Here is an 18343-nt window from a genome sequence, read left to right on the forward strand (position 1 = left end):
TGGGGAAGACTTCATCTGCAGTTGCGTTTGCCACCGTTTTCCGCCATTTCCCACCTCCCCCTCCCCTCACGGTATGTGTTGACTCCTGTTTCCCTCCTCCTTCGGGATCCCCCTTTCCCTCCCCCTTTCCCAGTTTCTGTTTTGCTGGGGCGTTTCTTGGATTGGAATGATCGACACGGCCACCTCCCCACTCCCCGTACACACCACAGGGCATTATGAAACACACACACACACACACACACACACATCAGTCTAATGCTCTACTGTGTTTGCCCCATCACCTCTGCTTGGGTGTGTAGCACCATGCGTGTGATGTGGGACATGCGTACATGTGTATGTGGTGTTGTGCGCGAAAACTCATCTTTTGGCAAACCTCCCCTTTTATTGGTTTTACAAACGTCGGATTACTTCTGCTTCTTTTCTTGCATGATCTTGTCTACTTTTTGTCGTCTTTGTTTCTATGGTGGCCGACATTGCACCGACCCAGTGGCAACACCAAATGGAGAGCCGGGGAGGGGGGGGGCCGAGAGAGAGAAAGGTAGAGGAGAGGCTATCGGTGAGCGGTGGTGCAAAGGGAAGCAGCAGAACACAACTGAACGATGCACCCGAGGTTATCCATCACCTGTGTTTGCTCAACAATGTATTTTGTGTTTCCGCGAAATTGTTGCCTCTCTTCTCTTCGTCGCCTTTTTTTCCTTAGTTACACCCCATTCCCGCTCCCCTGCTTACGTTCCCCTGCGTCCATTTGTTGAATTATTGCTTATCCCCCCCTTTTCTCCCCTTGTCTGTGTTTCTTCGTCTCTTATCGGGATCGCTAAGTGTTGACAAACATGTTGAGCTAGGTATGCGTTCATTTTTCTATGCGCGTGCTGACGTGTCTTTTTGTTTTTCTTTTTCGTCCCCCCCCTCCCCCTCCCCCTCCTTCTCTCCCCCTCCTTCCTCCCTCGTGAAGGAGCACGTGCGGAGACGGAAGGCAGAATACAGCGCGGTGGGCAAAGGAACGTAAAAACAATACTCCCACACCAAGTAAAAAAAAAAGCGGAACACCAAGACAGGAAGAGAACTGCGGCACATTGCAGGAAAAGAAAGTAAAATGAATCCGACCCGAAATGGAAATGCGGCTGTTGTTAGTAGTAGTGAGGTGCTCCGTAGACATTTGAGCTGGGCTGCCGCCGTGTGCCGTGGTGTGAGGCACAAAAAGAGGGAGAGGATACCAAAATTAGATACACTGGGAGGATAAACGACTAGGAAAAGTGCAACCTGTACAAGAGATGTGGGTTAGGGGTGTGCGTGGAGGAGGGGGGGGGACACAACACGCAGATGTGATGCGGCGTACGCATTCACTCGATTGGTGAAAACAGCGTTGATGAAAATATCAGACCCCTGCAGCCACCTCTGATGGTAGACTTGTTCTTCAACCCCCTCCCCCCTCCCCCATTCGTGCCACCCCTCGTGGAGGGTGTGCTTCCTTTCGTTCCCTCTCGGTTAAGGGCACCAAGTTTTTTTTTTCTTGGTGTGTGTAAGTGTGCGTGCGTACGTGCACGTCATTTCGATCGACGCGGCTTTTTCTACTCGTGCGCGTAGCAGGGAGAATCCATTGGCTAGTAAAAGTACAGAAAATGCAGCACGGTTCAAGGGCATGCAGAGGCTGAGGAGCCCACCACGGATGCGAATCCCTTCTCGCGCGCGCGCGCGCAATGGTCCAACCGAGAGTCATGCCTGTAGCGCTCAAGCGGTGCGGGGGCTGAGACTACCGTGATGCACAAGTTTCCCAGGGCGAGAAAAATCCGCTTATGTGCTGTATCAACGTCCACTTGGATTGCTAAAACCAGGGAACAGGGGGCTGTGTGGAGGCAGTGAGGAGGGGGGGGGGGGAAGGGGGTTCGTTTGACCTGCTGATGGATGAACCCCCCCTTTTTTTTCCTGTAAAACAGTGTGTATCAGTTCCTGGCTCATTTTCCTTTCGACTGCGCTGCTCCTTTATTCACGCGTGGCTTTCTCCTGCACCCTAGCCTCTTTGTCTACCGTGCACATTTCCTTTGCTTTCCCCCCCCCCCCACTGTCAGTTGTGTACCACTGAGCGTTGCACTATCATTTCACCCGAGACGCAAACGCGTACCCATTTACACGTAAGCACACTCACAGTTTTTCTTTTCACAGACCATCTTCCGCCCCATGTACGCGCGTGCGTGACTGTGTGTGCGTTGCCGTATCCCGTGACGTTTGCAGTAAGCGCGGGCCGCACGCAACACAGCAGCTGCGTTGGCGGCATCACATTTGGTCATGCTGTCAGCAAAGCACACCATTCGAAACGTTAGCCACATGGCGGAGAGTCCCTATCGTGCCCAGGTGCTGTCGTGGTACCGGCGGTGTTTGCGTGCCGCCTTTACCGCGCCATGGAGTTCCGACGAGGATGCACTGTATGTTTTGGAAGAGACGCGGCGGCTGTTCCACCAAAATCGTGGCATTCGCGATGCGGGGCGGATCGAGCGCAAGCTGCGCGAGGTAGAGATGCGATACGAGATGGCGCTTCACTACAACATTCCCTACCCGCGGCCCTTCAATAAGATGCAGGGTTCAATGCAAGAGAGCGGGGTACCGTATGCGGCCTACCTTGACTCCGCTTACGATCACATGGTAAACCCCAATATTGGCGTCAACGCCGAGGGGAGCGCGAATTTGGGCGTTATGGGCGGGTCAGATAGGGCAGGTTATTACTTCGAGGACAACACTGGCGAGGCAGACGTGGATGGCCGCGCTGACCACTACGACACAAACGCGGAGCCTCCCTCCACCGTGCGCTGATTTCGTCGGTGCTACCCTGCGCCGCAAGTTTGGAGAGAGCTGCATCTCTTTTCGACTTGCTTACATGCGCATTGCGTTTACCTGGGGGTTTCCTCTCTCTCTTTTCTCCACGTTGACACCAGAGCAGGCAACGGCGCTGTTCACTCATTTTGTCTTCGACTGTTTCTCAAACTGCTACCATCCGCCCAGTCTGTTTCCTACATTTTGTTTCTGTGCTCTCCCCCCTTTTAGCGTCTTTTTGTTTTCGGGTATGCTGTACAGCGACACCGCCCACCGCCAAAACTATGATCAGAACGCGGTGCGCCGTCTCACGCCCCCGACGGCAGTGTGGGTTCCTCCCCCCCCCTCCCCCCGAAATGCTACGTCACTTTTGGCGTCATTCCGGCCCCCCCCTCCCCCTCCCCCCCGCGTCGGTGGGAAAGCCACACCCCAGCGTCTCCACACTTCTCCTTCTCCTGCGACGAATCCACCCTCTCTTAACCTCGCCGCGTCTTGTCCGCTTGATTCTTCTTTATTTCCGCATCTGCTTCTACATCCATGACGCTCGTGCGCTTCCCTGTATCTTGGAACAAACACAACTGCAGCGTATCAAAGGGTGGTGGCTGATGTGCTCCACGTGCTGTCCCCGACTGCAGTGTCTTTCCTCGCGCCGTTGCTTTGTCATCTGAAGTTCATTCCGGCCTCCGCACACAGCTGAATGATTACATATGGAGATGCTTGACATGTCAATGTTGGTGCTGTAGAACAATATAGGCGCGGTTTCTCTCTTTTTCGCTTCTCTGACTCGGCATTCGCCCCTTCTTTTAGCTTTGACGCACATCGGCAGTCCTCATCCTCGTGCGCACTTCCAGTTTTATGCGCGCGGGTGTGTGTGACGCCCTTTTCCCACTCTTCTCGCCCCGCCTCTCAGTTGAACGGAGGACGTCTCTTTTTTGTCGTCGTCGTCTCTTTCCCTCTTCGTTTCTCGTGCGGGTCTTTCCCAAGTCTGCCGCTGTGCCGCTGTTTTGACGCCCTGTGTGCATCTGCGCACGTCGCACGTCGCACAGGCGCTCAGCTCCCTCCCTCCTTTTCCCGCCCATAAGGACAACATTTTATCCTCTGCGCGTTGTCTTCGCAAGCGAAATTGCGTTGGTGCTGGCGTGTCACGTTCAACACACGCGCCTCCCCCCATCCCCCAGAACTGACGACGTGGGAGTCTGTGGGGCTCGGGCCTCTCTGTTCTCGAGTTGTCTCCTCTTGAGCAAAAGGACAGGCAACTGAGCAATGGAGTCTGCGTTTAGTGGCTTCCGGATGCATGGCGCATCCCTGTATCACTGGACGAGTTATATAGTCTACGTCATATACTCATGTTTGTTCTTCGTGTGCGAGGTGATCGCGGGTGTGCTTGAAATACCGACCGATGCTCCGCAGTATGGCGCGCTCATGCATCAGGCCGGCTGCGCCGCCACCTACGAGGAATGGCTGCCGATCTCCTCCACGCTGGATGACATGGACGGCTTTCAGAAATGGCGCACGGATGAGGAGTCGTCGTACTTCTCTTTCGAGGGAGTGATGCGGTCGATAGAAGAATTATTGGAGCTGCGCAGCGCTGGCAACGTGGAGGGATTGTTGGACGGCCTCCAGAAGCATGTGCACCGCTCCCTCTACGGCATCAGTCACCGTCGATTGTACCTGTACCGCACTGGCACCAAGACAGTCATCCACTCGTACAACTCTCTCGTTTGCTTTCTTCTTGGTCGCGTGGGTGAGGCGGCGCGGGTCGACCGGTGGCTAGCCATCCGCACACGCGAAGTGCTGTCGCAGATGTATCACGTCTACGGCTCTACCGCGTTACTGTTGCAGGGTGGCGTGCTTGCTTCGCTGGCCCATTTTGGCGTGGCAAAGGCGCTGTGTGAGGCTGGACTGCTTCCCCCTGTTGTGTACGGCAGCGGCAGCGGTGCTCTGGTGGCGACGCTCGTGTGCTGCTGCACCGACTTGGCCTCACTCTTTGACCAGAGCAGCGGCAACGGCCGCGGCATTCTGGAGGCGCATGTGCTCCTCGGCAGGTCCAGTGCGCACTCACGGTGGAGTCGCCTCTACCGATTGCTGCACAGTGGCGAGGCGTGCGACCCCGTTGCCCTGAGTGAATATCTACAGAAAGTTATCGGTGACGTGACTTTTGCCGAGGCGTACGCGCGAACTGGGCGCGTGCTGAACATCCCGTTTGTCGCTGCATCGTCCGTGCTGCTTCATGGAAACGCTGCTGTGGACGTTCAGCTGTTGAACTATCTCACGTCTCCCGACGTTATCGTTCGCTCTGCGGTGCTTTGCGCGATGTGCGCCGTCTCTCCGTTGCTTCCCACCCCGGCGTTTAGTCGTGGGTCGTCAGCGCGTGCGGCGCCACTGACGCACACACTGCTTGCGCGGACACGGCTGACAGGCACCATTATTGCTTACGAGCTCCCTGTTGTGCATCAAAGCTACCCCTACTTCTGCGGTGATCACGTCGGATACGGGGTGATGGACCCGGTCCAGCGGATGCGAGGCCTGTTCTCCATACGCTTTTGTGTCGTCTCGGATGCGTCTGTGCGTGGTTATCTGTCGCAGATGCTGTACCAGAGTGCCTACGGGGACGGACTTCGGCACCGAGCGCGTCTGTGGGATTGGGCATGCTACACGTTTGCCCTTTGCTTCCTCGGGCTGGCGCATGTGTTGTTGCGTGTGCTTGCGTGGGTCGGCTACGGCGCCATTGCCGCACCGTCACCGAATTCCATGAGCACCTTATTCGAGGATGATGTTGGCGAGAACATGCGCGTGCACCCAATCTCGCGCGCCTGGGCGTATCTGCGGCTGTGGTACAACCCGACCACGGTGAATATGCAGGAGCTCGTCCTGGAGGGGGAGCGGCAGGTCTGGCCTAGGCTGGTTCAATTGCGCATGTCCACCTCGGTCGAACAAGTCCTGGCGGCCACGTTGAAGCGGCTTCCCCTTTGCAAGTAACCCCCCCCTTCCCGCCCACTGGTATGATTTGGCCCCCTTGGTGATTCTTACGGCATCACAACTTGCTCCACCGGTCCTTCCAGTGTCTCGCGTTTCCCTTCGCATATTCGGCAGCGGAAGGCCAGGCGCGGCTTCTCTTTCTGCTCTGCCTTTTTGTTTTCATGTATCCCACAGCCATTGTCGCCCCCACCGCCTCATCGTTGCTATTACCTCGCGCCTTACACGTGACCTCTGTGCGTCTGCGAATGCTCTCGCCGTGTGCGTGTCGCCACGATGGTGTGTCTGGCGTCATGCTGTGCGTGTCTTTTCTCCCCCATTTTCCCCCTTTCCCGTACGAGAGAAACAAAAACAACAAAAAAAGGCAATTCTCTTCAGACTACATATGTGCAGCGTGTTGTGTATTGTGGCTGACATGTGAGGGGAGAGACGACTGGCACAACGTCTGCCTTCTCAGTCTCTTTGGAGAACACCGTCGACGGCACCGCCGATGACTCCGTTCTCGTAGTGTGCTTGGGGGCCGTGGGACGAATGTATTGCTAATGTGGTCACTATGAGGTTACGTCGAGATTTCGTGGCAGCTCCTCCAAGCCTCGCGGGGGGGGGGGGGCGGGGTGTGTGCGTGCCAACGAAACCCGACCGAAGGTGCTTTGGTGTCTCCTCCCGTACGCATTCGGGGAGAAAAAATGAAGCACCGCTCGTTCCTTCGCTCACTTCAAACTTCCTTTACTCTAACCGTCTTATTGTGTTCCTGTTGCCCGACAGAGTTGCGTATTCTCAGCTGTGGACTCGCTAGTATTTGCTCTAGTCTTGGTGTCCCTCCACGTACTTTAGTATTTGTTTGTCATACGCCGCTCGGCTTTTTTCCCCTCTCTACCCCGCCCCCCTGCAAAATCGGTGCTTCATTTGGGCGGCGATCTTTGTGAAGGGCCGAGCACGAGAAAGCCAAGGAGGGGGAGGGGGAACACGGAGACATGAGCGCACACATCGGTCTGCCAGCGGGATTGGTGGTGGTTGCGTTGTGCTTGACACTTTGTCTGTGTACGACAGCAGTCGGTGGACTCCGAGTCGCACTGGTCTCGGATATTCACTACGATCCGCTGTATGGAACCCCAAAGGCGTTCCATTGCACGAAGCCCTCTGATCCTGTCTGGGGCTTGCCAGGCTGCGATGCGTCGCCACAGCTGACGGCGCGTACCCTCGACGATGTGTCGGCGCAGAACACGAGTTTGTTCCTCTATGTCGGCGACTGGCAGCGGCACAACTACAAGGCTAGCGGGCTAGCGCCAGCTGCTCTCTTCAAGGACCTGTCCGAGCGCTTTCGCCATGTTTCTGTGGACGGCTCGCTTGGTCCGATCGCCTTCAGTACGTCGCTGGGTAATAATGATGTCGATCCGGACTATTATTTTGCGTGGGAGGAGGAAAAGTCGAAGATGGAGCTGTCGCAACGCGTGGAGGCGATGAAAGAGGTCGGGGTTTTGGACAATGCGGAGGCTTCTATGATGAGGAAGTGCGGCTATTACACACACAAGGTGCCCGGCGTAAGGTTGATTGTGCTGAACACACTACTGTGGGCGTACACGCTGAAGCCACCGCTGCCCCCCGATGTCAGCGACCCTTGCAATCAGTTTCTATTTCTGCGACGTGAGCTCGCCGAGGTGCGTGCCGCTAGAGAGCGAGCAATCATCATGGGCCATATTCCCCCCGGCCTTAGCCTCAATGACGTGCTCAGCCGCGGTTTCAAGTCGGTGGCGGATGACATGTTCTGGAAGGAGCAATATGAGGAGACCTATGACAGCATCATATACGAGTACAAGGATCACATCGCTACGCAGTTGTTCGGGCACACGCATAGGTTTAGGCTGCTCACGGTCCCGCGGAATGGTGTACTGAGCCTCATTGTGCCCGCTATCTCACCAATCTTCCACAACCACCCGTCCTACCTGGTGGCCAACTTTACTGACGCATGGTCACTCGAGGACACACTAATTCGCTACATGACCGATGGTGGGGTTTTCCACTCCGGGCACTCTGCCAGGACAGCACTCGGTCTGACCAACGGGCTGCAGTTCTTCGCGGAAGTGCAAGAGGCCATCACGCGGCTGGCGAGAGACGATGCAATGTGGGAGCACTTCCTCACCATGTTCTGCGGTGGCAAGAAGCTCCTTGATGTATTCCCCAAAGGGAACTGCGACGAACATTGCCGCTACGTTGTTGTGTGTTCCATGCTGGAGAACGATCACGCGAAGGTTCAGCGCTGTGTGGACGAGTACGAGGGTCAGATAGTTCCGCCGCAGGACTGTCAAACCTCAGGATATGTGATTGCTGTCATTGTCATGTTTTCGCTGCTCGTTGTTGCGGCGTGCATGGTCCTACTGCTCATGACCCGCAGCGGACAGATGACGATCTCCTTGGAGCGAGTGACGACTGCAGCCTGGTGGAGGTCCCTCCTCGTGAAACGGAAAAACACCGCCATCGTGGAAGGCAACTGGGCGGTAGACGTTCTGCATCCGTTTTGATCGGAGACACAGAGGCACGTGGGGCTTACGCCACCCCCGGTGCCTTTTCCTGTACATTGGAGTGCTCTGATTCCCGATTTCGAAGAGTTTTGGCCCTTGAGGCCCCCCCCCCCCCCCCCCCCCACTCTCCTCCCCCTGACACGCCGTTGCCAAGGCGCTTTGTCGTGGGTATTGTCGCTATGAAATCATTTTTAACAGCGGACATACCTCAGCGTCGTGTGTTTTTTTTTTGGGGGGGAGTGGATACAGCAGCCCTCTAAGTGTGTGTGTGTGGGGGGTGAGGGGGAGGGAGAGGAGGAAGGTTGGATCCGTGTATCGTCGCTGGTGTTGGCGTTGGGATATTGCATGGCGTGGCGTCAGGGTGACCTCCGGCAGTGACGGCGATTGCACCACTTGTGTGATAGACGACGTGTCAGCAGGACTCGAACACATCTCACCCGGCCCTCACTGCCTGCTGGTGGAGGATGGGATGGGGGGGGGGAAGGTGGAGGCCTGCGCCACTCCGTGAGATGCGCCGGGAGTCAGTCGGCATTGTGGTGCAGGGGCGGTGCTGAGACGAGGGAGTCGGCCATATGGGCGGCGTGTGTATACCGCTGCATTGGGGCCTGCGATGTATGTGTAGCGGCGGCCCAGAGGATAGAGGTGCGGCGCATCACTGATGCACCACGGCAGGATTTTTTACGCCGGGGTACTAAATGTGTGAAGGGGCGCGACCTTTTTTCTTTTTGTTACCTTTCCCGATGCTCTCAAGTAAATTCGCCGCGGAGAAAGCATCAGGAGAAACGCTGCGGACATCTGCTGCTGTGTGTTGGTTTTTTTTTTTCGCTGAGGTTTGTGCATCACCCTTTCTTCTTTCACTCTTCCTTCGTTCATGCTGTGAAGCTTTGACATTCCTTGCAGCACAAATTTTGCAGCAATCATCATTTGTGTGCGAGGGGTGCCCCTACGGAGTGGCTCGTGTGGTATTGCGCATGTCCGAGCTGCTCCACTCTGCGACTTGTTCCCTTTTGGCGCGAAGTCTCCTACTTCCGGTAGACCCGCTCGCGGGGTTCTCTCCTCGGAAATTCGGCATCTCCGACTGTCCGCATCACCGCGGGAAGAGGCGTTCCCTCGAGACGGAGCCCAACGAGACCCTGAAAACAAAAAGTGTGTCTAATTAATTATTACTTGACACAGGCCCGGGTGCGTGTGTCACACGCCAATAAGACATTCGTTTCGTCTTGCCGTTGATCCTGTGACGTTCGCCGTGTAGGTTTTCCTCCCTTTTTTCCTGATGTCCCACTCTCTCCCCTGCCGTTGCTTTCTCTTGACCCCCCTTCCCCCTTCCCCCTCCCCAAACACACATACACACACAACTGTTGACTTATTCTCTGTGTCGTGCGTTGCACCGTGGCCGAAGTCTCTCTTCTCATCCCAAACATACCCGCAACACGGCCGTACAAAGAAAATAAAGGAGGTTTTGCACGCTTCGGACTTCTTTCTCTTCACACACGTGATATTTTTCTCCCTTTTCCACACAGCATCTCTGCCTTCTTGTCCTCCCTCCTCTTGTTGATCTTGCCATCTTCACTAGACTGTTTACATTTGATCTCTCCCGATCACTTGATTTTCGCGCCCTCCATGAGCAAGCTTGTCCTGGCGACCGCGATCACTGTGGTCGCGATGGTGCTCCCTGCGGCTGCACAGGCGGAGACTCCTGCTTCTGTTCCTGTCAACCTCAGCCTCAACATTGTAACAACAGTCTTGATTCTCGGTGTATCGATATCACTGGCGGTGATGTACGCGCTGTCGAAGTTGATCCCACAAATGCGCAGCGGTGAGTTTTCGCTGTCGAAGTTCGAGTTCGATTGGCGCGCGGAGCTACTGAATCAGACACCCAAGAAGGAGAAGAAGCGCCGCGCCGCGGAGATGACGTGCCGTGCGGAAGAGTTCGCGACCTTCCCGAGTCGTGAAAACGATGAGAGCAGCGTTCATTACGCCAACACTCAGCCTTTGGTGGAACTACGGGAAGGGGACGAGGTTGCGGCTCGGTCGCCGTGCGAAAATGAAAACTCCCGTGTGGCTGGTGAACACGTCGCGGTGACGGTGCCTCGCGAGTAGAAAGGTTCATACACACATACACACACACACACACACACGATCGGTATGCAACCCCACGAAGTAACTTTAAAAATCTCAGATTGGTAATGTGGCGAAGCATTCCAGAGAAACAAGGGGCTGAGGACGGGAGGGCGGGGGAGAGGTGGAGGCAAGAGAACAGCAGCACAAGGAAGGTGACGAGAGGCTCCCGTTCCGCTCCTTGGCATCTGGGAGGAAGGAATGGGGCAGGCGCACGAGATATGCCGCTTTTATTTTCAATTTGTGCGTGGTCTGCATTTTTTTTGGTGAGCGGTGGCGCATCGAGTGGAATAAAACGCATTCGAACATGTACACATATCATCGTCCCTTCCTGAGATCCTCTGGGTCGGTGTGTGCACGTGTCTGCGGCATGCGCTGCTCTGTCTGTCAGCGTCAGTGCATGTGTGCTGTATCTCTCACGCGGCCCCCCCTCCCCCTTCACATTGTGCTGTTGTGCTATTGCCTCTTCCTTTCCCCCCGTTTTCCCCCCTCCACATAAGGTTCCCCCCCCTCTGTGCGTGTGTGTGTGTGTGTGTGTGTGTGTGATGGTCGTTGTGACTTCGACAGCGTTTTTTCTTTACTTTTGTGATTTTCTGTGTGTCTCTCTTATTTTTTCCAGGTTTACTTTCTATGATTGCTCTGTGCGTATATTTGATGTGGGAGGCGTCTGTCGAGTCCTTCTGTCTCCCCCCATGTTTCCTCGTCCCAGGGCGAAGCGCAGGCTGCAGACGAGAGGCAAAGGCCCGGAGAGGGAGGGGCTCACATAGAAGTGCATCTGGGCACACAGACAGGAAAACAGAACTCTCCCAAAACATCGCACATGACCACTTGGAAGGGGGGGGCTCTGTGGCGTACTTTCTCATCTTTCCTTTTTACTGCCGGTGCTTCGGCGTTGCTTAGCTTCACTTTTTCAAGGTACTCGATTATTGGTACACGTTGATTTTCGTTGTGGTGTGTGGTGGCAAAGGCTGCTGTTGTGGTGATCATACCAGGGGACACCACATATGTTTGGCGGACGCGGGAAAACAAAGCTCCAGAGATTCATCTCTCCTTGCCCCATCCCGTCGTTTTTTCCCTTGTTCCACTGTATCCTCGCTTGTATATAATGATTCATCTGGGTGAGGAATCTGGAGAGGGAAGAGAGCAGAAAGCGGAAGAGTGGGGAGAGAACGCAACAGAGTTGTTAAGATTGCGCCGTTCATGTCCGCGTGGGCGTGCGTGCATGTCTCGTTGGGGGGCTCGCATATGTAAGTGGAGCTGTGATCCCGCTAAGACCTCTCTCGGTTTCTGTCTTGCATGTTGCCTACAGTGCGGCATTTTTTTTGCCTTTTTCGTCTTGTCTATTCCCCTTCTTTTCCAAGAAGGAAAAAAAAGAGTGGCGCCTCCTGCTTGTTCTCTTCGTCCTTGCACAACCACCCACAAATGCCGTGCACACGAATTTCCACCGATTAATTTCTTTTTTTTGTGTTTTGTTTATGAGTACTGCGTCTTTTTTTTTGTCTTGGGACCTAACAGAGAGTGAAAAGAAAACAATAACATGAAAGCAAAATAGCACCGCCATGGCCTTCGTACGGTGCTCCCGTTTTTGTTTTCCCCGTTGCCCTCTCTCTCCCTCACTTTTACCCCCCCACACACACACACACACACGGACAGACACTCTGCGTGTCTGTATTTATCTTCTCTCTCTTGTTTGTGTCTTCGTTTTCTTTTTCCCTCTTTCCTGTTGTTGCTATTCCAAATGTTGCGCGGAGTCATAAGTGGTGACCCCTCCTCCCCCCCTTTGGGGGGAGATTTCTCCTTCTTTTTTTTTGTTTGTACCCCCCCCCCCCCCGTCCCCTCCCCACCACACACACACACCTTTCCATTCATTTTACGACGGACGGTTGCTTTTTCAAATGTCTTCTCCCTCCCCGTGTGCTTACAGTATGTGTGTGTGTGTGTGGTGTTCCTTTCCTTTAAAATGGAGTGGGTGAATTTCCCGTGTTGCCGACTTCATTTTGGGCGATAGAGAGAGTATGTGTGTTTTCTTTTTTTATATATTTTTGTCTCTCGATACCGGCTTGGTATATCTGGATGTGCGTCCTTTTGAATGTGTTACCTTTGTATGCATGTATGTGTCTGTTTGTATTGGTTCTCTGTGATTTGAAAAAAAAAAACGACAACATGAACAGCCAGAAGAGCTCAAGTTTCCTCTCTTCACTCCTCCTCCCCCTCGCTTACGTTTTCATCTCTTCACGTGACATCCACACAGCTATTCCTGTTGCGAACTGAACGAGGTTACACGAAATATGAGCAGGCGCGGATGATGGAAGGGGTGAGGTCGATTATGCGCGCCTGTCTCTCCGTGTGTGTGTGTGTGTGTGTGTGCGTAGGGAGGGGGGGTGAGAAGCGCACAGAGAACAGGTTAGCATGTTCGCATCTTACATTTCTCACCACTGTTTCGTAGGCGGTTTTATATGGCGGTTCGTGTTTTGCCTACGCTCCAGTTTTCTTTTCATTTCCGTACGGAGGTTTATTTGTCAAGAGGAGATAAGGAGGGATGGAGGGGCCACTCGAAAGTCAAGAGGTGTTCGATGCGGGGGAAGCCCTTGTTGCGAAAGACAAAGGGCAAAGAGACCTTGGCGCATATTTTTCCCCCTTTTTTCTGCCGCCCCCCTTTTCAGTTTTCACGCTATCGTGGCTTTCCAGTGTCTGTTTTTTTTTCTCCCCCGCTTCACGCTGGTCTCTCTCTCTCTCTCTCTCTGTCCGTCTCCGTGTGTCTGTGTCTCGTGTTTGTGCGCACGCGCTCGTTTTCTTTTTTTACTGTTCTCCTTGTCTTTCTGCGACCCTCTGTCACTGTGATGCTCACCCGTGAAGCGCACTTGTCTGTTTGGTCGACGGGTCGGGCAAGCATTTAGGCGGTTGCACGCCTACAGCTATGGCACCCAAGCACATCGACGCCCAACCCCCATACATTTGTCGATCACAACAGAAGCTTGCGCGGGGTGGCTTGGGGGAGGAACTCATGAGAAACGATAGCCGGCAGCCTCGAGAAGGCGTTTTAACCACCCAGGTGGCTGAATATGTTACCGAGGGCAACAAAAGTCACGGCGAGGAGATTTCACCCATCCCCTCCCTCTCCCTCTCCCTCTCCCTCCCTCTCCCCCTCCCCCCCTCCCTCTCCCTCCTTCTCCCCACATCGCCTTCGCTACTTTGGTCTCTATTGAAAGTGCTACAATTCCAGAAGCGAGAACAGGGCACGCGATGCAGGCATTGGCGAGTTCAGCGGGAGGTCGACGCCATTGCCTCTCTCTTCCATTTTCGGTTTTTGTCTCATTTCTGCACAGCATTTAGGACTTCCTCTGGCCCTTCTGTTGATCCTCGTGTCCGCGTTTTTTTTTTTGGCGCAATTCGACTGCGTTTATTAAGGTCGTTTGCTTCCTGTCATTCCGTTTTGTCTGTTGTTTCTGTGCGCGCGCCTTTCTGTGCATCCTGCCCCCCTCCTCCTCCTCCTCCCGCCCGTTCTGTCTCCGCTGCTCGATGCCCTTCGTTATAAAGCGATGCCAAAGGACAGTCTGCCTTCAGTTGTATAATCACAATGTCTACGCGAAGCACACACGCACCCAACAACAACAACAAAAATCATGCTTCCCAAAAAGAATAAAAGAGACGGGAGACGAGCAGATGAAAGGGAGGGGGTGCGGTGAAAAGTGTACTTTTATGCACTACGGCACATGACAGACGAAGGCTGCTGAGATGGTCTTCCTCAGCGCGTGGGCGTTTATCCTGGACATCCCCTCACCCCTTGCACCCGCGCGACCCCCCCCCCACCGAAGAGAAGCGCTTCCTCTGCTACCACCAGGGCTATGAACGAGCTGGTTCCTATCCCGTCTTCCCACCCACCCCTCCCTTTAAAAAAAACAAATGCTACCACCACGCACACCCACACATTTTTTCTCCACTTTTCTCCGGCTCCTTTTTCTGCTCGAACAGAATACCTTGCTCACGCTTTCATCTAGAACCACCTCAAGCCTCTCTACGCACCGCAGCTTTATCCTCAAAAATCCCCAGAGCTTCTCGAATCCTCAGTTTCTCTCCCGATCACTTGATTTTCATGCCCTCCATGAGCAAGCTTGTCCTGGCGACCGCGATCACTGTGGTCGCGATGGTGCTCCCTGCGGCTGCACAGGCGGAGACTCCTGCTTCTGCTCCTGTCAACCTCAGCCTCAACATTGTAACAACAGTCTTGATTCTCGGTGTGCCAATATCACTGGCGGTGATGTACGCGCTGTCGAGGTTGATCCCACAAATGCGCAGCGGTGAGTTTTCGCTGTCGAAGTTCGAGTTCGATTGGCGCGCGGAGCTACTGAATCAGAGGCCCAAGGAGGAGGCGAAGCGCCGCGCCGCGGAGATGGCGTGCCGTGCGGAAGAGGAAGAGCATCACGCTGCTGCTGACGTGATGCCGGTCGTCGGTGCTGGGCACAGCCCTCAGAACAATCCTCTCTTTCTTCGCCAGGATTCTTGTGTCCCGCTCGTCGAGGCCTCGCAAGTGGATGTCTATGTCCCGGAGAGGGCTTCTGCGAAGAGTGAGACTCGAAAATGAATAGATCACGCTGTTTACCCTCTTTTTTTTTCTGGTTTTCTGACACGTAACACTAATTATCAGTCCCCCCCCCCCTCCCGAGTGGCTCTCTTTGTTTTTGTGTTTCTGCCTGAAGACTAACTGCACTCACACCTCTTGGCCTCTCATCGTGCGCGTGTGTTTTCGAGGAAGTGGTCGGTTGCGGTGGTGGTGTACGCATGCAGTTTTCCAGGGAAACCGATTTGTTGCGCAGGAGCCCTCGCCTTTGTCCTTTGTTCTTTGTCCTTTTTTTTTCGTTGTCGTTGAGCTTCTTGAGCTTCTTCTTTTCATGTGCGTCGCTTTTACTTATTGATTTCTCTTCAACTTCAGATCTCGCTCGTTCTCGTCTTTCTTATGAGCCGCCCCCCCCCCCGTTTCACCCTCCATTTCCTCCTTCGGGGAAGGGGGGGGGGGGGAAGAAAAACGAGAGGGATCTTGACGAACAAAACACACACACACAAAAAAAAAAAAAGAAGGGGGGGGGAAGGAAAAGTCAGGACATGCACAACACACCCCACACTCCACGTTCAAAAGGCGCACTGTGTGGAAAGGCAGATGTTGATCAAAAAAAAAGCGACGGATTTCCCACAAGTGCTCAATTTTCATTTTTTTCATTTTTCGTTTTTTCAAAAGGAGATAAAGAAGTAAGCAGCGGCAACAAGATAGCGCGCAAACGTTAAAATCCCTCTTCTTGTTTCCTCTAAGAGACTTCACTGCTGTGCCGACATGCATACTGGTATATGTTTCTGTGCTGCTGTGCTGGTTATTGAGGGGTTGTGAGCGTGCGGCGTGTGCTGTCGACGTTGAGCGGTTTTTTTTTCTGTGTTTCTGATGCTTCGAGTGTTTTTTTGGGGGTATCGAAAAAGCAATATAGAAAGGCAGAAAAAGAAAGAGATGCCGTGAAGGAAGTCCTGTAAACGCTGCGTTAAAGAGGGGAAAGTGCAGTACCGGAAGAGATGAACGGAGTGGGGGGGGCGATGGTGTGGAGGCGGGCTTAGCGGAAAAGCCCTACCCCCTCCCTTCCCCCTCCCCCGTATTCTGCCTTCTGTTCATGTGTGCGCGTTCTTGATTGTTTTCCTGCGTTTGTTTCCGTTTTGTGCCGACATCGTTGCCTCATACCTTCAGGAATTCGAGGAGAGGGGAAACGACATCATCCGGTATCACCCGCACACCTGCAGCAATACGCAGATGAGAAGAACATGTCTTTGAGTACGCAAAACCCACACGGAAGGTAGGGGACGCTGCTGTTTGTTGACTGTCCCAGTTGATGGGGCTCTCGCTCTTGGGCGTTGATTCTCGTTTCTGTTGTTGTTTGCCCCCTACCGCAGCGCACACTCTTTCTTCTTTCACACTTCCGCGTTTCCCCCCTCTCAACTGCCGACTTCCACGTTGCCGTTTTGCCTTTACACTTGACGACTCAGGCCCGTGTGCGTGTCTCCAAATTGGTGAGCGTACGCTCTTGTTTTGTCTGTCTGCTTCTCCCCAATTCTTTGTGCGTGTGTGTTTCTGTACTCTTTCTTGGGTACTTTGTTCAGCTGCGTGTTTTGTGGATTCAAGAGGAGTCCTTCCCCCCACGTTTCTATCAAGGTTCCCCATCTTTACTTTTCACTACTTTCGATCCACGTATCGTCGAACGCCTGTCGTTTCATTATTTTTCCCACCCCTCTCCCTCTGCGTGAATGGTGTTAGGGTTCTGATATATGACATATATACATACATATATACATACATATACATATACATATACATATGTATGTATATTCTATATTATATATGTGTAATATGTCTATCCTTTTTTTGGCCCTTCCACCCCGCCCCGTTTTTCCCTACTTTTACGTGTTTATTTCTCCCTACTTTGTTCCCCTCCTCATCGTTTTTTTCCCTCTTTTTATCTTCCTGTTTCGTAGCTGAGAATTTCCGCCGAGTCTTTTTTAAAGGTGTCGGCTTTGTTTCTTTCGTATTTTTACTCATGCGGAGGTGCGAAGATCTCCGTGGCCGACAATTTTCATTTTGCTTTCTGTCAATCAGTGCGTTTTTTTTTTTCGAGGGGGAAGGGGGGGGAGAGGCAAGAAAGATCAAAGCGATTTTTGGATCCAGGTAGACATGATGGTTGTATATTTCGCTTCCCTCTTCCCTTTCTTCGCACACACGCACAGACAATTTGTTCCGCGCTGATCGTGATGCTGCAGGGCGTAGCGAAAGTGGTGGTCCCGATCTTAAAAGGTTTTATGGCCTTTTTTTCTGGTGGTGTGGGTGCACCTCTTAGTGTGCTTTTTTTTTCCCAGTAGTGTCGATACAGCGCTGCACAAGAGAATGTTGGCCTCTTGCCCCCCCCGATGAATTTCTATCCCTCTCCTTCGTTTCTGTCACTCCTTTTGGTCCTCTGCGACTACTTTTTTTTTTCTTGCTATCTTTTCTGAATTTTTTTCTCCGTTTGAGTTCTGAGTTGTCTTGCCGCCGACCCCCCCCCTCTTCTTTTCCTTTCTCGCGTCTTCTGTTTTGTTCTTCATTTCTTTGGTTCATTTTAGTGGGGCGTTCCCTCCACTCTCTCTCCCTCACTCCTTCCGTAAGGTGTACCCCCATATATATATATATATGTTTGAGGTGGATATATATATACATATATACATATATATATATATATGTTTGTTCTAATATTTCTCTTTGGACCCTCTTCTCCCCCCCCTCTCCCTTTCTTTCTTTCCCTCCTATTGGTTCTTCCTTTTCTGTTTGATTCTTTTCATGGTGCGGTCGCATGTTTCTCGGAACGTCCCCCGCCACCGTTTCTCGAGGCCCAGTTACGCTCATCTCCAAAGGGTCTCCTCCTCCTCTCCCGAAACACACGCAGAGGCGCACGCAGACAGACGCGCCCACTCACTCACACACTCAGTCACTCTGCTTTTTCACTCTCTGAGGTTCACGCACGGGACTCTGTCAAAGACACAGAACTATCTCGTCTTTCGGACGCACGTACACGCACGTGTACTCCCTTTCTCGAAATCCCGCCTGCGTTGAGTGTCTAAGCGAATACACAGACGACGCTCTGAGTTAGTGCCTGAGTGTGCGCTTCATATGGAATGTGCGGGTCATAATGTAACGAAAACACAAGTGCACCAGCACCAGCGACAACAACAATGAACGCGTTCATTTCGGATATGGAAGGAGAAAACGAAAAGAAAAAATAAAATATTTCAATGAAATCATACAAGAGGAAAAAAGACATCAACGCGGAACGCGTGTGCACCGTTTCAGTGCGCGAAAAGGCCATTCAATGGTTGACGCCCCCCCCCTCCCCCCCTCTCTCTTCCCTTTACAGCCCCTCCTT

At 53.3% G+C, this 18343-nt stretch overlaps 3 protein-coding genes across 3 annotated transcripts; all 3 read left to right on the forward strand.

Moving 5' to 3' along the window:
• Positions 1 to 2283: 2283 nt before the first annotated feature.
• JKF63_01925 (uncharacterized protein) lies at positions 2284 to 2805 on the forward strand (the record flags this gene model as incomplete). Its single annotated transcript, XM_067897969.1, has 1 exon — positions 2284 to 2805. The coding sequence occupies one exon, from the start codon at positions 2284 to 2286 to the stop codon at positions 2803 to 2805; it is 522 nt and encodes a 173-aa protein (XP_067754126.1).
• Positions 2806 to 4068: 1263 nt separating this feature from the next.
• On the forward strand, positions 4069 to 5784 carry JKF63_01926 (uncharacterized protein; the record flags this gene model as incomplete). Its single annotated transcript, XM_067897970.1, has 1 exon — positions 4069 to 5784. The coding sequence occupies one exon, from the start codon at positions 4069 to 4071 to the stop codon at positions 5782 to 5784; it is 1716 nt and encodes a 571-aa protein (XP_067754127.1).
• A 971-nt stretch (positions 5785 to 6755) lies between these two features.
• JKF63_01927 (uncharacterized protein) lies at positions 6756 to 8300 on the forward strand (the record flags this gene model as incomplete). The annotated part of the gene is made up of 1 exon (XM_067897971.1): positions 6756 to 8300. One exon carries the CDS (start codon positions 6756 to 6758, stop codon positions 8298 to 8300), a length of 1545 nt encoding a protein of 514 aa, XP_067754128.1.
• Positions 8301 to 18343: the final 10043 nt, after the last annotated feature.

The sequence above is a fragment of the Porcisia hertigi genome, chromosome 34 (assembly GCF_017918235.1).
Source record: "Porcisia hertigi strain C119 chromosome 34, whole genome shotgun sequence".
NCBI lineage: Eukaryota > Euglenozoa > Kinetoplastea > Trypanosomatida > Trypanosomatidae > Porcisia > Porcisia hertigi.